Source organism: Oncorhynchus mykiss, chromosome 12 (assembly GCF_013265735.2).
Source record: "Oncorhynchus mykiss isolate Arlee chromosome 12, USDA_OmykA_1.1, whole genome shotgun sequence".
Taxonomy (NCBI): Eukaryota; Metazoa; Chordata; class Actinopteri; order Salmoniformes; family Salmonidae; genus Oncorhynchus; species Oncorhynchus mykiss.
The window spans coordinates 64,666,914-64,686,523 of record NC_048576.1 but is presented as its reverse complement, the minus strand read 5'-3'; the positions used below and the strand labels follow the sequence as shown (position 1 = coordinate 64,686,523).

Genomic DNA, 19,610 nt, shown 5'->3' with positions numbered 1-19,610 from the left:
GTACTGTAGATATGTAGTATTGGTAGTGGTAGAGTTGGTACCTGAGGGCACACAGTGTCTTGTGAAATCTCTTGAATGTATTGTAATGTTTTTTAAATTTTATGAACTGCCTCAATTTTGCTGTACCCCAGGAAGAGTAGCTGCTGCCTTGACAAATACAACGTTTCAAGTATTTAGATCAAACAGGGTGACAGATATGAGGGTTTAAGTGAGACAGCTTATAGCAAACGGTGGCATTCTTATTGACCAAGTTACTCATGGCATCTAGTTACTCATGGCATCTAGTTTCTTACCAATCTATGCTTGAGTTATTTGACAATGTCAACAACAACAACAATTATTCAGAGAATAACAATAGGTTTCAACCCTTAATGAGAGTAGAAAAAATATTAAGAGAGATATCATCTCCAATGCCGGGACAGAGAAGGTGTCAAATAGGGATATGTGAGTGAAAAGACAAACTGAACACGTCTCACAGAGATTGACAAAGAGAACCTGAGAAAATAAGTGCCAACAAGCTACTCTAGAGATGAGGTGGAATGGAACGATGAGGGAGGGAGAGGGGGACGGAGAGAGAGAGGGAGAGAGAGAGAGAGAGGGAGAGAGAGAGTGAGAGAGAGAGGGGGAGAGAGAGAGAGAGAGAGGGAGAGAGAGGGAGGGAGAGAGATACTACATTACAGCCGGCCTGGGGTGTTCAGTATAGTATAGACCCTCTGCATGGACATGCTCGCCTGGCTGTCTGCACAGATCAGGCCCCATGGTCACCAAATACTAATCATATTAGACAAGTGGCACCGTTACGAGGGGCCAGTGTATTTTTAGGCCTCTTTTTTTCCCCTTGTGGCAAGCCGAATCAAACGGGGAGAATGGGATTATAGTATGACAGGCAGGTAGACTGTTGTCCAACCTGCAGGGTTAGTCTCTATTGTCTTACTATAGACCAGCAAATCCTGCTAGCTGTCACAATCCCTGGATGCTGCTACTGTATGTGTGCTGGTTGTCATTTCAATTTGAGGGTTGGATTGATCCCGTGGTTAGGTTCTGTATAATCGGAATAAATTATACATAAATAATTTAGTGTCTCTCTAAAACTGTTTTGTGGGGGAGGAAATATTGTTATTCTATTATTACTAGTATTATAAACAGTACGTTCTATATTCCATGAAAACTGTCTACAACTTTTCACTTTGTATTATCCCATTTCATAGGCCATATGATTGCCACACCAATGCCGTAAACATTATGCTGCTTGTTCAGTTGCACCACCAATCTCACAGACTCCTCTCTCTCTCTCTCCTCCTTCCCCCACTTTCTCTCTTCTCTCACCCCTTCCCCCTCCAGGAGTCAAAAACCAGCCATGGATACAGCTCCAGAGGAAAGCAGTGACTCTGGCCCTCAACTCTACCAACCCAGAGCTCTCTGCTGTGCTGACCTCCGCACAGAGTCAGTATGAGATAGGAGGTTTCCCCTACCCATTGGGCCTGGAGAGCAATGCCACCGGTGAGAAATAGAGGGAGGGGGTGGAGGGGAATACATGGGTAAAAGACAGGCTGAAAATGCAGAATTGCTCAAGTGGAAAATCCAGAGATTTTGACCAAAATAGATTTCTGTCAAAAACTCCCAAATTATGAGAAATGATGGCAGGAAACCATGGGAGAAGTATGATTACATAGTATTATGTCTGAGTGTCATGAATGATGAGAAGCCAATGCATAGTGTCTGTTGGAAAGACTCTTCTGACAAGTGTAAACCAGGTCAACCATGATGATGATGATGATGATGCCTTAGAATGGTGAACCAACGGTAAAATGCTGAGGGTGAATATTGTGATGTTTGCATGATGACGGTAGCGTTGGCGTTATTTGTGTTGAGAGGCGTGGTAGCGAGCCTTGTTTGGGATTTTCTACTGTCGGGTTCCACACCACACTGGTGTTTGGTCTAAAGACATTTTGCGTCGTCTCTCCCCAGGGTCTAACAGTAGCTGGGTCGGCCTGACTGCGGTGGCGGCGGTCAATGCCCAGCTCTTCAGTCGTAACGGGACCAGTGTTCAGGTGTGGGACCCCGTCCATATCTGCATCCCCCTGCCTTTAGACACACCCCTGCAGTCCGCCACCAGTGTCCCCGTGTGGAGGTTCGACGACAAGACAGGTAAAGGGAACCACCCACCATCATAGCTGACCAATACTGTGAGCCCTCCATGTACAAGTGTCATCAATTTGTTTGATAGAGTGCTGACTCTTGAGTGCTGTCAGTTGAAAATGGTTTCCCTAAAAAAACGTCCTTGTGTACAGTAACATCCTCGTACATACTTTAGCCAGTTTCATTTGTTCATCAACATTGGGCTTACTGCTATACTCAAATACATACATAAAAATGCCTGTCAATAAAAAAAACTGCCATTGATAGTAAGCCACCGTCCGTCGGACCACAAATCTAAGGCATATAAATGGCAGTGGTCTGAGCTTGGAAAGGGGCGAATAAGAGGAACCTCCTGTCCATCTGCTCTAACTATGGCTGCCTGGACTCCCAGCTGGTCACAGGTAGCCTGGTTCAACCAGACTGAACGCTGTGCCCAGCAGTGTTTTCCTCGGTTCAGTGTGGTTTACCCAGGCTAGCTGATCCTGTCTCACATGGGTTAATCCTCTTCCGCGCTGCTCCTCAGTGTCTAAAATATTGCAGTTCACTTGGCTGACAGTACTGTTATACAACTGCTGTGCATGCTTTCATAGGGAGGGAGCCACACAATGCTCTCCATCTCTTTCTCTTACACATCTCTCTCTTTCTGTCTCTCTCTCTCACACACACAAACACACTCTTTCTCCCGTTCATTCTGTCTCCCCCTCTCACGCTCTCTTTCTCTCACATACACTCTCTCTGCCTCTCTCTTGCTCTGCATCTGCTTCCCTCTCTTTCCCTCTTGCTTTCTCTCTTTTGAATTTTGTATTTAAACGTAACCTTTATTTAACTAGGCAAGTCAGTTAAGAACAAATTCTTATTTACAATGACGGCCTTCCCCAAACACGTCCGGATGTGATACAGCCTGGAATCAAACCAGGGATTGTAGTAACGCCTCTTGCACTGAGATGCAGTGCCTTAGACTGCTGCTTCACTCAGGAGCCCCCTCTTTCTCTCTCACGCACACACTCTCTCTGCCTCTATCTCTTTCTCTCTCTCTCATACACTCACTTTCCTCCGTTGCTTTATGCAGTGCTGTAAAGTACTTAAGTAAAAAATAGTACTACTTAAATACTTTTTTGGGGTATCTGTACTTTACTTTTATATATATATTTTTTTACTACTTTTACTTTTACTTAGGAAAATATTGTACTTTTTACTCCATACATTTTCAATGACACCCAAAAGTACTGGTTACATTTTGAATGCTTAGCAGGACAGGAAAATAGTCAAATTCACACACTTATCAACCGAACATCCCTGGTCATCCCTACTGCCTCTGATCTGGCGGACTCACTAAACACACATGCTTTGTTTGTAAATGATGTCTGAATGTTGGAGTGTGCCTGTGGCTTTCCGTAATAAAAAAAAACAAACAAGAAAATGGTTCCATCTACTCTGCTTAATATAAGGAATTTGAAATGATTGATACTTTTACTTTTGATACTTAAGTATATTTTAAACCAAGTACTTTTAGACTTTAATTCATGTAGAATTTTACTGGGTGACTTTTACTTGAGTTGTTTTCTATTAAGGTTTCTTTACTTTTACTCAATATGATAGTTGGGTACTTTTTCCACCACTGGCTTTATGGAACCGATGCCTAAAAACTCCAGACCAGGGTTATTTCTTGTCCTGACAACCGGTCCGGACTTCCCATGGCAGCCATTGTTCCAGTGTGTCTGAACCGGAACATGCAGATCACTGCAGATCTTATTGACATGCCTGGCATTTCCCTACCGAGATTCACATTACCATAACTATGCTGAAGAAACCCTGGTAAACACTTCCTATGAATGTCCTCTTCATTATGCAGTATGGATTTAGTCATAGATGTTTATGAGCAGGTATTAGTGCCTATGTTGTGCATTATTATGCATGATTCATAGCTCAGGCGTTCTAAATGGGCTTACAATGCATTATGAAGAGGGTATTCATAGGAAGTGTTACCGAAGCCATGGGCCTATTTCTACAGATCTCCATGATAACCTCAACTTCTTGAAGTTGGATGTCAAGGATGGGACAGTACACAATGGACTGAGAAGAGCAAGTCTAATGAATAAAAAGTAATAACCAACCAGACACTTGCCCTGTCTGGATATGTCTTCCCAAGGGTAGATGATGAAGCACCTATCTGGCAGGCTCCATTTGGATTCCCGGGGTCTTTCCATGATTGTATCTTCAATACAGAGAGCAATATGCGTGCGCAACTCGGAACTATCGCATTTAGAAATCATGGACATGCATTGATCGGCAGATCCCAATGTTGCACAAAAGATGGGTGTGTCATTCCGATACCATAGTTGTGGGTTCAATGTGCAGCAAACATGAAAACAGACTTTGTGTGAACATCCCTTTTTAACACCCTGTGTGGAAAACTGCAGCTGAAGAGTGTTGCTGTCCTGAAGCCTGATGATGTGATTAGGCCTGTTATGTAGCTCCAGGAGGCCTGGGACAGAGGAGGCAATGTTCCCCACCTCTCTGGTCCTATGTTGCCACGGTGACGTGTTATGAGATGCAAACAGAGACACAGATGGACGAAGGAGGGAGGGAGGAGAGGTTTGAAGGGTTAGTTTTTTTGAGTAGAGGAGAAAGGGGACAACAAAGCTGTGGTGGAGGGAGAGATTTTGGATAGTGGGATGAGCTGGTCTGTTGGAGTTAGCTGTAGGCTATTGCTCACATCCTGTCAGGGTGGCTAAGATGACTGAGGATTAATGGTTGTGAGTGCTGACCCTAATGTTCAGTGTTGGGACAAAACAAGTTACTGAGCTTGGGACAAAACAGGTTACTGCCAATTGACTAGGCACCCCCCACTAACAACAATCTCTCACTCTCGCGCTCCATTAAGTGGCTTATATTGTGGGTATTTGTGGGTGTTGAATTTAGTAGTTTGCTCAAATTCGATGCATGCACATGTTTTACTCTGTACCGTAGCTGAGAGTAAATGGAAATCAAATCTTTACAGTAAAACCCAAAAGAACAATATAGCACAGGATTTAAGCAAACTGATTAGTCAAACAGAGCGTTGCAGCATTAGGTTCATGCATTATTTAACTGTATGGGTTTTTATTCAACCGTCCACGAAGTGGGAGGCCCAGAGCTCATATCTCATTATCTGCAGTGACGAACGAACAGTTAGCTAGGTGGTGAGAGGCTTACTGATTATAATGTGGACACCAGGGTGGATGTGTTGTTTAACCGTGTCATCTCTAAAGGGGTCACCTCTAATTCCACCATGCACACACACATACACACACCCTGCTCTGGGGATGTGGGCTTTTGTTTGCTTAAGAGGGAAGAGTGCCCCCCACTGACCCTCATGTAGTACTGCAGCAAGTGGTGTCCTACAGTATGTCTCGAGTGCTCTATACAGTATTTCACTATATATTGTATACATAAAAGCGGGTTCACTTCTGAATAACAGCGCATAGGAATAAGGAATTCTTTGTTTCCGTCATGGTTTAGTTTACGTCCAACGAAGTCCCTGAGTTATCCTGAGTTTTCCCTGACCTATGCAGAAGCAGTAAACCTGAAAGTTTCTACTCAAAACAAATCAAGTAACATCGCAGGTTCACCCAATGTCAACAAGTACTAGACAGGTAGAATCCCACTCTGAATCCCACACAGAGCAATAAAATAAACTCCCGTGGAACTTTAAGATCAGTGTTGAGTAGAGAAATGGGCCTCTAGTCTAGTATGCCCAGGGGGTCCTCTAGATTTATGAGTTACTGTAAGTCTGGATGCCTGGGCCTCTCTTCCAGAGTTAGGTTTTACACCAGATTTCTCTCTCTCACACACACACACACACACTCCACTCCTCCAGTGTGCCAGGTTACACTTGCAAGACTTTGTGCTAAGGCTTTAAATCCACAATGTGTTTTGTAGATGTTTGGGGCAGAAGGGGAAGTTTGGGAAACCTGCCAGGAGCACTCGGAATACTCTAGCAAATAGAATCAGGTGCTGCCATGGAAGCCTTTAGTTGGTGGGTACTGTAGTGTACTGTGGCACTGTGACAGATCTATCAAGGAAGAGCTAAATGGGCTGTAATGCCAGGCTGCTGACTGTCAGTCTACATTGAGACAGAGGAAATTCGATTTTAGAGTGAAACATGGAGAAGATTAATATTCATTGGACGTGGGTGGATGGCCAGAGTGAGCTGCTGCTGAAGAGAGAAATGGATTTGTTTCGGACTGAATCACACGTTTGTGTGTATGTGGGTGTGCGTGCAGTCTGCATATCCATTTGCACATATGCATGACACTTGAGTACAAGAGAAAATGCAGTGTGATGATGAGTCAAAAAAGTTGAATCAAAGTTGAACATGACCCTTTCGTCAGGCGGGAGGAAAACTCTCTTTCTTTCTCTCTCTCTCTGTCCATGATGACCCCTCCCATGTGATCTCCTCCCATCCTCCTCCTTCAAGGCGTCTTTAAAAGGGAAAGGAGGAGGAAGAAGGACGACAGTGTTTCTTGTTCCATATAGCCCAGGAGACACTAAATCAGAGGCGCCATCTCTCCAGACTCAGCTGTGTGTCTGTGTTTGTTTTGGAGACGGATCACATGCATGCACACACTCTGTCAGGGGGTTGTGGGGGGTGGCTTGGAAATCCCCCTGCCTTATACTGAGGAGATAAACAAAAGCCCCTACTACTGTTCATCTGTGTGCATGACGACCCCTAGTGGTCGATATACATAACTACATCCATGGTCGAGCACCTCCTAGATAAGTGATCTGGCATGACACACATTCACACTTCAATTCACTCTCACCTCCCTTTTACCCTACTTTAGAGGATTGTTGAGTGTGTTTCTATTCACACCACTTAGGTTGTGTTAATTAGAGCTTGGCTCAATATGTAGCCTAGATGTCCAATGTTGACTTCTCAGGTGGTTCAATGTTTGAGGTTGTGGATGCCAGATCGTCTATTAATGTCTAAAAAAGAGATGTACTGTAGCCAATGGGCAGTAAAGCTGGCCTAATGGATTTCCAAGCCTCTGTCTGTATTCACAAAGCGTCAGTAAAAGTGCTGATCTAGGATCAGTTTTGACTTTTTGATCATAATAAATAAGATGACCTGATCCTAGATGAGCACTTTTAATTAATACAGGCCCTGGTTGTATTGCTGCTGTGATGACAAAGGCAATATTCACAGACTTCCCTTGCCTGGGGTATTAGCACTAAAAGAGTCCAACAAATGTTTGTAGTCTAAACAGATGATATTGATCTAATAGTTATTTAAGCAAATAGTTGTATTATTCGATTTGAAAGGCAATGTTATGTTTATTTTTTTCAAATATGTTATTAATCATAAGCTATATCTTACTTTAAACTTGACATTTTTATTTTAGACCACTGTTTCTCCCCTACAATGTGTTAAAATCTTTCAGGACACTTGCATAAGTAACATGTAGGCCTAATCTTAACCTGCCTCTGTGTTTGTTTTCTGCAAAGTGAAAATGCTAACGAGAATGACAGAAATTAAAACTATTTTAGGAGCGGGAGGATGATGTAGAAGGGGACCTTGGGTGTACTGTGGGCAGAGGTCTCCCTGTCAAGACGCATTAAGCTACTGAATCGTGACCCTCTCCTCAGGGCGCCTGGCATCATGGGAAATGGTTCTTCTCTTCTTCTTTTCTCTTTTTTTTGTGACCAAGTTTTTATTTATTTTCTCTTTTTTCTTTTTTTTCCCCCCTCGCTCCTCTTTTGTTATTGTGGTTATGGTCGGAAAGCATCTCCCTGGACTCAAAGCTGTCTTCCTTCCCTGAATCACGTTATTCGCTCATCATTTGTGTATGTTCTGTACAGACGAGCTACGCATCACTGGATATGAATGCATAACACCGCTGGCCTTATAATGTGAAGTAATAGATTCACAGCACACGTTCAGTACAGTAACGATGGAGCTGTTCCATCTGCTTACTCCAGGATTACATAGAATATACTGTGTACAGTGGGGAGAACAAGCATTTGATACACTGACGATTTTGCAGGTTTTCCTACTTACAAAGCACGTAGAGGTCTATATTTTTTTTAATCAAAGGTACACTTCAACTGTGAGAGACAGAATCTAAAACAAAAATCCAGAAAATCACATTGTATGATTTTTAAGTAATTAATTAGCATTTTATTGCATGACATAAGTATTTGATCACCTACCAACCAGTAAGAATGACGTTTTTTCCTTAAGAATCCCTCCTGTTCTCCACTCATTACCTGTATTAACTGCACCTGTTTGAACTCGTTACCTGTATAAAAGACAACGGTCCACACACTCAATCAAACAGACTCCAACCTCTCCACAATGGCCAAGACCAGAGAGCTGTGTAAGGACATCAGGGATACATTTTTGACCTGCAGAAGGCTGGGATGGGCTACAGGACAATAGGCAAGCAGCTTGGTGAGAATGCAACAACTGTTGGCGCAATTATTAGAAAATGGAAGAAGTTCAAGATGACGGTCAATCATCCTGGGTCTGGGGCTCCATGCAAGATCTCACCTCGTGGGGCATCAATGATCATGAGGAAGGCGAGGGATCAGCCCAGAACTACACGGCAGGACCTGGTCAATGACCTGAAGAGAGCTGGGACCACAGTTTCAAAGAAAACCATTAGTAACACACTACGCCTTCATGGATTAAAATCCTGCAGCGCACGCAAGGTCCCCCTGCTCAAGCCAGCGCATGTCCAGGCCCGTCTGAAGTTTGCCAATGACCATCTGGATGATCCAGAGAAGGAATGGGAGAAGGTCATGTGGTCTGATGAGACAAAAATAGAGCTTTTTGGTCTAAACTCCACTCGCCGTTTGGAGGAAGAAGAAGGATGAGTACAACCCCAAGAACACTATCCCAACCGTGAAGCTTTGAGGTGGAAACATCATTCTTTGGGGATGCTTTTCTGCAAAGAGGACAGGACGACTGCACCATATTGAGGGGAGGATGGATGGGGCCATGTATTGCGAGATCTTGGCCAACAACCGCCTTCCCTCAGTAAGAGCATTGAAGATGTGTCGTTGCTGTGTCTTCCAGCATGACAACGACCCGAAACACACAGCCAGGGCAACTAAGCAGTGGCTCCATAAGAAGCATCTCAAGGTCCTGGAGTGGCCTAGCCAGTCTCCAAACCTGAACCCAATAGAAAATCTTTGGAGGGAGCTGAAAGTCCGTATTGCCCAGCGACAGCCCCGAAACCTGAAGGATCTGGAGAAGGTCAGTATTTTATGTCATGGAATAAAATGCTAATTAATTTCTAAAAAATCATACAATGTGATTTTCTGGATTTTTGGATTCCGTCTCTCACAGTTGAAGTGTACCTATGATAAAAATGACAGACCTCTACATGCTTTGTAAGTAGGAAAACCTGCAAAATCGGCAGTGTATCAAATACTTGTTCTCCCCACTGCATATGTGATTATCCTTGAAATTGTTGTGCACAGGGATTATGAGCATGCTTTGGGGAAAAAATAAATTGGAAATCAGTATTGTTAGTGCAGAGCAGGGATAGTCACACAAATACACTGCTCAAAAAAATAAAGGGAACACTAAAATAACACATCCTAGATCTGAATGAATGAAATATTCTTATTAAATACTTTTTTCTTTACATAGTTGAATGTGCTGACAACAAAATCACACAAATGATCAATGGAAATCAAATGTATCAACCCATGGAGGTCTGGATTTGGAGTCACACTCAAAATTTAAGTAGAGAACCACACTACAGGCTGATCCAACTTTGATGTAATGTCCTTAAAACAAGTCAAAATGAGGCTCGGTAGTGTGTGTGGCCTCCACGTACCTGTATGACCTCCCTACAACGCCTGGGCATGCTCCTGATGAGGTGGCGGATGGTCTCCTGAGGGATCTCCACCCAGACCTGGACTAAAGCATCCGCCAACTCCTGGACAGTCTGTGGTGCAACGTGGCGTTGGTGGATGGAGCAAGACATGATGTCCCAGATATGCTCAATTGGATTCAGGTCTGGGGAACGGGCGGGCCAGTCCATAGCATCAATGCCTTCCTCTTGCAGGAACTGCTGACACACTCCAGCCACATGAGGTCTAGCATTGTCTTGCATTAGGAGGAACCCAGGGCCAACCGCACCAGCATATGGTCTCACAAGGGGTCTGAGGATCTCATCTCGGTACCTAATGGCAGTCAGGCTACCTCTGGCGAGCACATGGAGGGCTGTGCGGCCCCCCAAAGAAATGCCTGTTGTCTATTCCATTCGCACAACAGCATGTGAAATGTATTGTCAATCAGTGTTGCTTCCTAAGTGGACAGTTTGATTTCACTGAAGTGTGATTGGCTTGGAGTTACATTGTGTTGTTTAATTGTTAAGTGTTCCCTTTATTTGTATATATTTTCAGTTTTGGGAATATATTTTGGAGTGATAAGTATCCTAATGGAAATCTACACATACATGTCTTAAATTGTTAAGGAAGTTGACGTACAATGTTTAATGTAATTCCTACTCTACTACTAACTAATTCTGCCCTCATGCTGACTTCAACAGGACTCTGGGTCAGGAAAGGTACCGGATACATCAAGAAAGAAGGAGCACAGCTGACATGGAGTTTTGTGGCCAACCAGCTAGGATATTGGCTGGCTGCCTTTCCCTCAACCACAGGTACAGTAACTATGTGAAATATGAAATATGTAGTTAAATGACTTCTGAGTATTTTGCTATTTGTATTACAATGGGCTGAATTACACTCCACTGTATTTTGGAACAAGATACTTTCGAGAGCTGGAATTTGTATTTTCATAAATACTTTTCTATACCATTTTTTAAAGTTTTTATAGCTGTTCACAATTTTGTCCACTGTTCACAGTCTCCCTTTCACCCTGCATTGGTATCCGAAGTCTTATGGCACTATAATTTTGCTATGTTCATTTTCACATATACATTTTGGTAATTTAGCAGACAGTCTTATTCAGTGACTTACAGTCCCTGCATTCAACTAATCTAGATAAACAGCATATCACAGTCATAGCAAGTAAAACGATTCTGTAACCATTACTGAGAATGTTGTTGCTGCTCGGGCCAACTACTAGCAAATGTATTTTCTTGTTTTAAAATACATAATACATCCATTTTAATGAAATACATTTCAAAATACAAGTATTTCGTCATTTATTTTTGATACAAAGATTTGTATGGTATTTTGTAATTGTATTTTGTGATTTTTTTTGACTATGTCAACAATGTTGACATAGCTCAGGTTTGCATCAGTCTTGACATTTTTTTCTACAGCCCCACTGTAGGCCCCCTACTGGCAGCCCTTGGGTGATGTTATTTGGCCCCCTAAGTTTTCTAAGCAAGTTTTTCATTTTGGAAATCTGTTCCAAAGTATTCCCACGCATAATAGAGAGACCTATGTGATTGTATACAAATGTATGCAAGGTTTGAAATGATTATGCTTTAGTCTGTTTGAACCTTTTGAGGTCAATTTGCAGTCTACTGATTATTTCTAATTATGTTACGGCCCTGACCATCCGCTAAAAAAAATGTTTAAACGTCCCGCTGCTGAATCTAGTTGGTGATGCCTGTCTTAAGGCTATGTCAATGTGAGATAGAAATTGAATAATGAACACTTGTTTGTGCACTCTTGCGAAGAAACTGTGTAGCTAGGGGTTGTGGTCTGTCCATTACAAAGCTTTTTATAGGGAGTCCTGTTGCAGACTTGGCCCATCCTAGTATCTTATTTATCACTGTAACAAATTTCTGTGAATTTACTGCTAAACATTTTGTTAGCTATTGTACTTCTATATTAATGTACAGTACTCTAAAGAGCAATGCATTATGGGGGCTCAATGGCATTCCGCTACACTGCGGTAAAATTACAGTACTGTAACTGTATTGTATTACCTGTTTTGCTGTATATTTACAGCAACATAATGTGAATGATGGTATATTGTGGGAAAATATTGTGGGCGGGGAAAGAATCTCGGTCTATTTAAAATATTTAAAAGCATTCCTTGTAATACGCTATATTTGTTGCACCCATTAGTGAGACCGCTGTACACCATAGAATACACTACCATACCGTATTTTTGGAAACTAAAACCTTGACCTGTAAATTGACAGTAATTTACTGACTAATGTGCTGCCAGGAATGTACTGTAGTACAGTACTAGATTCTATTTTTGGAATCTAAAACCTGTTCCGGTAATCTACAGTAAAGGAACAATATTTGGCTCATTAACATATTCCGAGGCATGCCTTGTAAGTAGCTATATTTTTTTCACCCGTTAGTAAGAATACTGTACCATCTGAACTAATATGTGGTAGTAGTGCCCTAACAATTAAATATGTATAGGGACAGGTCAGAGTGGCAGCAAGTCTTAAACCTTTACTGTTTGAGTGTTTTGCCAAGTCTGTTTTGCCCTGTAATCTATCGATGTTATGTTTGATACCGGCGTTCCGAGATGTATCACTTTATCAGAAGCACATGATCAATGACGTCCGAAACTTTATTTTTTTGTCGAACAACCACCTGATTGGTTTTGGTAGAAGACGTCATCTATATAAGTTGTCTGTTCTAAATGATTTTGACCAGCAGGTGCCACTGGTGTACACTGTGTTGATCAAAGCCTTGAGTAATGAACCTGTTTTTGACACAATTGTCTGGAAAAGCCTCAATGCTACTAGAAGCTTCATTTCCCGCCCACTACTGTAATCACGGACAGTTTGGAAGCCTTTGTTTAGGCCTCTAGAAGTGCAAGTGATATAAAACACCAAATATTCATAAATATGCTGTAATATACACATACCTAGCAGCCAACCTGCTTGCACCAATCCCATGTAATTGCAGTAAAATACCAATATTACGTTTACAGTAGCATTTACTTTCTTACTGTACTGTATCGTTGCTCTGATATTACAGTAAGTTACAGGAACCTAGTAGCAAGTTACTGTGAATATTACCGTAATGTACTTGGCACTAGCCAGATCTGGGCAAAGATACATCAAAAGGTATCTTGTTACAAATAGAAAATACCTTGAAGACCAATGTATCATTAACTACAACAACATTCTCAGTAACAGTTACAGAAACATTTTACTTGCAATGACTGTGATATGTGTTTTGTTTAATGACTGTAAGTTGCTCTGGACAGAAAAGTCTGCTAATGACCCAAATGTCAATTTTAAAAAGGAACACATTTTGTTTGGGGGTAGAGCTCATTAGAATAATACCCAGCAGTGTGTGTTGCAATTGTTCATTTTTACATTTACATTTTGGTAATTCACTCATCCAGAGTGACTTACAGTGAGTGCATTAAACAAGAATGTTGTTGTAATTAAGCGGGCTACTTGCAGGTTTATATTTGTATTAGAAAATACAAATACATGTATTATAATTAAACTGTTACAAAATACATGAATTGTACTTCAGGCCAGTGAAATACAAATGATTGGTATTGAAATACCTAACAGATATACTGCCCATCATTGGCGCTAGCTGCCTGCACTGTAAATCTGCAACAGTTTACCAACCACTACACTTCCAGTAATGCACTGTAAATTTGGGAAAGACAGCATGTAGCTGTAGTCAGGTGTAACAGTAATATTTTGTACATTTGTGTTTCAGTAAAGGTCCTGTAAGTCTACAGTAATTTACTGGCTTCTGTGATGACAGTATTTTACTATAGATTTACAATAAGCAACAGGCTACTGTGCTGCCAGTAATTTACTATAAAAATGACAGGAAATGTTTGACAGTGCACCCCTATGTTGCAGGCTCAGCTTTGAACCCCATGGGCCTGCGAGACATCACCACCTACCACACCATCTTCCTCCTAACCATCCTGGGCTCCATGGCTCTGCTGGTGCTGGTGCTGCTCTGTCTGCTGCTCTATTACTGCAGGTTGGTATCAGGCCCAACGTGTCTCAACTCAGGTCCTGGAGTAGTCAGTCCCAGTGTGGCACATTTTTGTTCCAACCCAGCACTAGTTTTGAACTAGCTACTCTATGAGTCATCAAGCACCAGGTTTAGGGTAAATTCCAATTAAATTCCAGTCACTTCAGGAAATACGAAATTACAATGTCAATTATCTTCAATGCTTTTCAACAAGGAAAATGTGGAACTACTTTCTGAATTGAAATGGAATTGACCCCAACCCTGTCAGGCACTTGCTTAGTTGAATCAGTGACGTTATTACTGGCCTGGGTCCAAAGTGTAAAATAAAAATATAACCAATCCGGGACTCTATTTGTTGTTTAATTTCCTGTTTACAGGGAGTCAAATGTGATACATGGATGCGTGTGTTTGGTTGCATTCTCCCTTTAATCCTTCCCTGTTTTGTTTTAGGCGGAGATGTCTGAAACCACGGCAGCAGTACCGTCACGGCAAGATGCATGTCTCCTCCGGCATGGACGGCTCCAAAAGAGATCAATGCACCTCCATGTCCCACCTCAACCTCATCAGCTCAGGCCACATCCACATCGACACAGCTTCCTCCACCGGGGGTGACCCAGACGCCCTCAAATCAGACCTGTCCTCCACCCGGGATCTCCACAGCTCCAGGGAGGATTTCTTCCGGCACACGCCACCAGGAAAGGCCCAGCGCCACTCCAAGGTGAACACGGACAGTATCACCAGACGTGGCGGTGGGGAGAGTTTTCCCATGAAGGTGACAACACGCTCTACTAACACTAACAACTTGGACCCTCAGCTGCTGCTCCACAACGACACCCGCAGCTTCAGCTCAGCGGAGGATAATACCCATGATCCTCGACGTCGCCACAATCACAACGCCAATGACAACCAGGCTTACTCCTCAGATCCACCATCTCCACCACCTTTACTGCCTCCCTTCGCCGGGCACTACCAGGAGTACTCTGGCCTGCCCCCGGAGTACTCAGCGTCCCAGACCGGGGACCTCTTAGCCAGGCCCAACTCTCTAAACACCCAGCCCGGCCAGCTCATCTTCTGCCACTCCATGGACCAGATGAAGGAGAGCATGTATCGGAGTGTGGTGCCCACGCTGGTCATCCCGGCCCACTACATGCGCCTGTCGTCAGACCTGTCGGCTGTGGAGCAGGCCTTGGAGAGGCAGCAACAAATGCAGCATGACATGGAGGGAATCCAGGTTAGCATGACTCTGCCCAGGCAACAGGGACAGGTACACCAGAATCAGCAGCAGAAACCACAGAACCAGCAACAACAGAATCATCAACAGGAAGACGAGGAAGGGGAAGAACCAGGCCAGCAGAGAGAGGACTCAGAAGGACACTCCAACTGGGCCTCGGACCCTAACGCGGCTCCAGTCCACATCCCGGTCCTGTTCAATGACAACACCATATCTCAGATGAACGGAGAGCTGCAGGCGCTGACGGAGAAGAAGCTTCTGGAGCTGGGGGTGAAACCGCACCCCCGGGCCTGGTTCGTCTCCCTGGACGGTCGCTCCAACTCCCTGGTTCGCCACTCCTACATCGAGCTGGGGGGAGACACTCTCAGCATCCCTGGAGGAGGGGGCGGTGGAGGAGCCACGGGGAGTCATCATGACAACCGAGTAGACGTCGCTCGCGAAGCCAACATGAAGCAGCGGAAGGGAAAGGAGGAGAGGAAGGCCAAGGAAGCAAAGGAGGCTGCAGCTGCGGTTGAGAGGAAGGGTCACGCAGGGAAGACCTATACTAAACTCCCCTGCATCGACACCACAGACCCCCCCAGCAGCAGCAGCGAGAGCCAGGCTGCCATGTACTCTCCAGAGGACAATTCTCTGGCACCGCTGCTGGATGAGGCCCCGGAGACGACCCCCCGTGGGGGCACGTTCCCCCGGAAGAGCCGTAGCCAGGATAACAGCGCCCAGACCAGTACCACCACTACCACCAGCGAGGTGACATGCAGGGACTCAGCCACCAGCCCCGAGGATGGGGAGGATGCCGATGATAAAGACGAGGAGGGGAACAAGAAGAGTCCCTGGCAGAAGCGCGAGGAGAGACCCCTCATGGTATGGAAGTAAGATATACCTAGGGCTCTCAGGGAACATTGAGCTACAAGAGAACAGGGGGAGAAAAACCACTGTGTCAATGAACGCCTAATTTCTGACTGTGTCCCTTGTAGATTCTCTACAGAAAGAAGAGCAGAGAATATGAGAGTTTGTCTTGGAGAACCAAGAGAAAGACGTGTGTGAAAGAGATTATGAAGTGAGAATGGAAATCAAACAAAGAAGCACAATTGTCACATGAGTCGAGAAAGGACCAGATGTTTTGAAGACCCACATTTGCTTGTAGTCATTACGGAGATCAGTAGCTATATCTGCATCTCTAAAAACATCACTGAGATCGGTAGCTATATCCGTATCTCTAGAAATTTCACATGGCTGATGATTTATTTATTTTTAAAATCATGATCCCTAAGCATGTGGATGGGAACAAATGGGAGAGGGAACAAATGGGAGAGTTCCTCTGACTGGCTGGTATTCTGAGATTCTTGAGAAATGCACTATGCTGTTTGTAGAATTCCTTGGAAATGTTACCTATCCGATTTTGCTGTTACCTTAGCATTAACCTCAAGTCATTTTTACAGACCTTTTGGGAGGTGTCAGCTGGCCAAACAGAAACTTTTGATTCCTATGGAAAACCAAGACTGTCGGCCAGAATTGGAATGAATTAGTATATATTTTTTTCAACTCTTTAATCTTGTTTTTTTTTAACAGATTAGATGGCCTTCTTTTTATGACTGAGTGGTACTTAATGTCATTGAGGAGTCAGATCAATGTATTAAACATTGGAAAAAAGGTTGCTGTTGTGATTGTGAAATCCTAATAAGTAAGTCCTAGAACCCAGGGTTTACAACAATGTTGTTGTTTCATTTTGTACTCTAAAATGTTCCTTGGAGATAATGGCAGAAAACCACCTCCACGTTACTATCACTGAAGCCTGGAGAATAATGCAAACCCTTTTGCGTTGCCATTTTCCTTACTGACAGAAAATGTTAGTCATGTTTTTTTCTTCCTTTACTAACCTGCTGACCTGGTGACTTGTAACATTAAAATCTATGGAAGCATGTACCTGACAAAATTATTTGAAATGTTCATTAAGCAGTATGGCTGGAAACAAATTAGAGCATCACAGAAAAGGTTTGCTAGAACATTTTTGTTAGCTTAGCATTGCAAGTCTGTACCTTTTTGTTGCAATATCAATTTAAAGTCAGACATGGATTGGATGATACCGACATGTAAGACATTAGCTTAAAAAAAACTGAACAATTGGGTATTATTGCAAACTTGAAAGATGTTGTGAAAGGAAAAGACACTGAGTTGACTGAGTGGAAATCACAATGACCTAATGTTCCCATAAACTGTCCCATATTATATTGTCAGTAATCTCCACTGGCTCATCTTCTCAAAACATCTAATCATTAGCCTTCAGATCAATAAGACAGGAATCCATCCAGGTTTTCTCAGACCTAAAAATGTTCATGTCCAACAAATCACACCAAACAATTAGTCTCTTAAGTGCCTTTTTTTTTAGCATAAAAAATAATGGCTTGGATTCAAGGCCTCGGTATGTTAACCCAGCAGTTGTACCATTGTACAACCATTCAGAAAGCAACTGGCTAAACCTGGGGTTTAACACATACTCTGTAACATGGTTTTTCTCATTATTTTCAGGTTACGATATTGAGTCATACACAATGTTAAGCTATCGTTAGCTAATCAACTTTGATTTAAACAAACAGTACACAACCTTGATGATCAGGGGTCATTTGAAGGCAATCAAGCCATACACACACACTATCAGGTTTATGAAGTCCAGTTGAAGTTCTATCACGTTGCCTTGTGGACTAATATACAGCACGGCCTAAAGGAAATCAGGTGTAGGGCCTTGCTTAAGATGCACAGCAATGGTCCTCTTAATTTCAAACCTGCATTGTCACAATCCCTGTTTTAAACCCACTGTTTTTGGGGGGATAACTACACTGTCACTGCTCTCTCTCTCTCTCTCTCCCCCCTTTCTCCATTCAAAAGTATGTGAATGACCCTTGAAAATCTATTTTTAAAGTTTCACACTTTCCACATTTTGAGTTACTGAGTTGATACAAGTATGTGAAGTGGTTTCCCTGTGGTTTGAGACTCAAGATTACAACGAACATGCATGTTCCTCTTCTCATAAGCATTTGTGCAGTTGTGGTCTTTTTTCAGCTTCTCTCAACTTCAAAATGGTTTGATGTTTTAAGCTTGCAGAATTGAGCCACCTGTCTCTGTGAATTAACCAGCTCAGCTCTGATATGGAATCTCCTTAGACTATTTCAGAGAGAGATTTGTTTCTTTTTTGGGGGCCAGGGTATGTTTTGGGGATGAAGTTAACGTCCATTTTAAGGGATGAGGTTGGCACATGAACACTACTAGTTATATTGGCCCTACGAAGCACTACTGAATCGTGTGTTCTATGTGGCGTCATCAGAAATTGACATCAGAAATTATTCTGAGGACAAGGATAATACTGATGTTTGACGTCTATAAACAAGACAGTCAGAGCTTTGAAAGTGTGTCAAGTCTCTCCACCCCTGTCAGTGCAGGGCAAGCCACTGATGAAACTACCCATATTAGCAAGTGCAGCATCTGTGTATTCTGACAAATCACAACCTACCACACAATGGTGTCATTGCTGGAAACAGTGTAAATTGGGTGTGTTGTGTTCTGATTAAATATGACTTGAGAAAGTTATTTTTGTTTACTTTTTTTTTTACCGTTATTTTTATATATATGAATGCCTGGCTAATCTTAATTCCTATAGGCCTACTGTTTGAGTGCTTATACAAGGTCAGTTGTTGTCTCCTAGGCAACAGACAGAGGGATGATGTGCTGTTATGGTAAACTGGTGCCACCTCCTTTCCCCCTCAAATCTATATTTCTGAGGCAAATCTTTGCAAACTTTTATTGCTTGTTATTAATAATGTTAATATACAATCCAATAATTAAAGCATTTAACAAGTCATCTGCGTGCTTGGAATATGTACCATGTGCGTGGCATCAGCAGCTCACTTAAAAATGTTTTTCTATGCATTTATTGTCCTAATGTCATTCAGTTAGCTTTGAAGAAAAAGCAATAGGCTTATAAAGCTATCTTTTTTGTGGTAATGTCACAATTTCTCATGAAATATAATTTTACATTGGGATTTGTAGGTGTCTCTTTAGGCCCTGGACTAAAAACTCAGTCTGTAAACTACTTGAACATACATTCTAGATTTATAACCAACACAATGCATAGTCATTAACAATCTTTGCCTAGTGAGAGCCACTGCCAATAGTTATCCGCCAGGTGGCATAGGCCTCTCCAACACCGTAGACTGTGGAGACGAACAGATTGAGCAAAGCAGTTGATCCCATTTGTAAATCAGGAAGAGATCGCTGATTATCCATGCATATATTGAATATGTGAGCCTGTAGTGAGTGGGCTTGTGTTTCTCCCCACTTCAAGTTCTAGCGT

The 19,610-nt window shown here is 42.8% G+C and overlaps 1 protein-coding gene across 1 annotated transcript in view; it reads left to right on the top strand.

Moving 5' to 3' along the window:
- The window catches only part of fam171a2a (family with sequence similarity 171 member A2a), a 64,462-nt gene extending 45,346 nt beyond the window's left edge, over window positions 1–19,116 (top strand). Inside the window, exons 4-8 of the mRNA XM_021624570.2 lie at window positions 1,342–1,500; window positions 1,969–2,148; window positions 10,686–10,799; window positions 13,914–14,040; window positions 14,485–19,116. Coding sequence (XP_021480245.2) covers window positions 1,342–1,500; window positions 1,969–2,148; window positions 10,686–10,799; window positions 13,914–14,040; window positions 14,485–16,138 — 2,234 coding nt within the window. The 3' untranslated portion in view covers window positions 16,139–19,116. The remainder of the gene's footprint in view (window positions 1–1,341; window positions 1,501–1,968; window positions 2,149–10,685; window positions 10,800–13,913; window positions 14,041–14,484) is intronic.
- The last annotated feature ends 494 nt before the right edge of the window (window positions 19,117–19,610 follow it).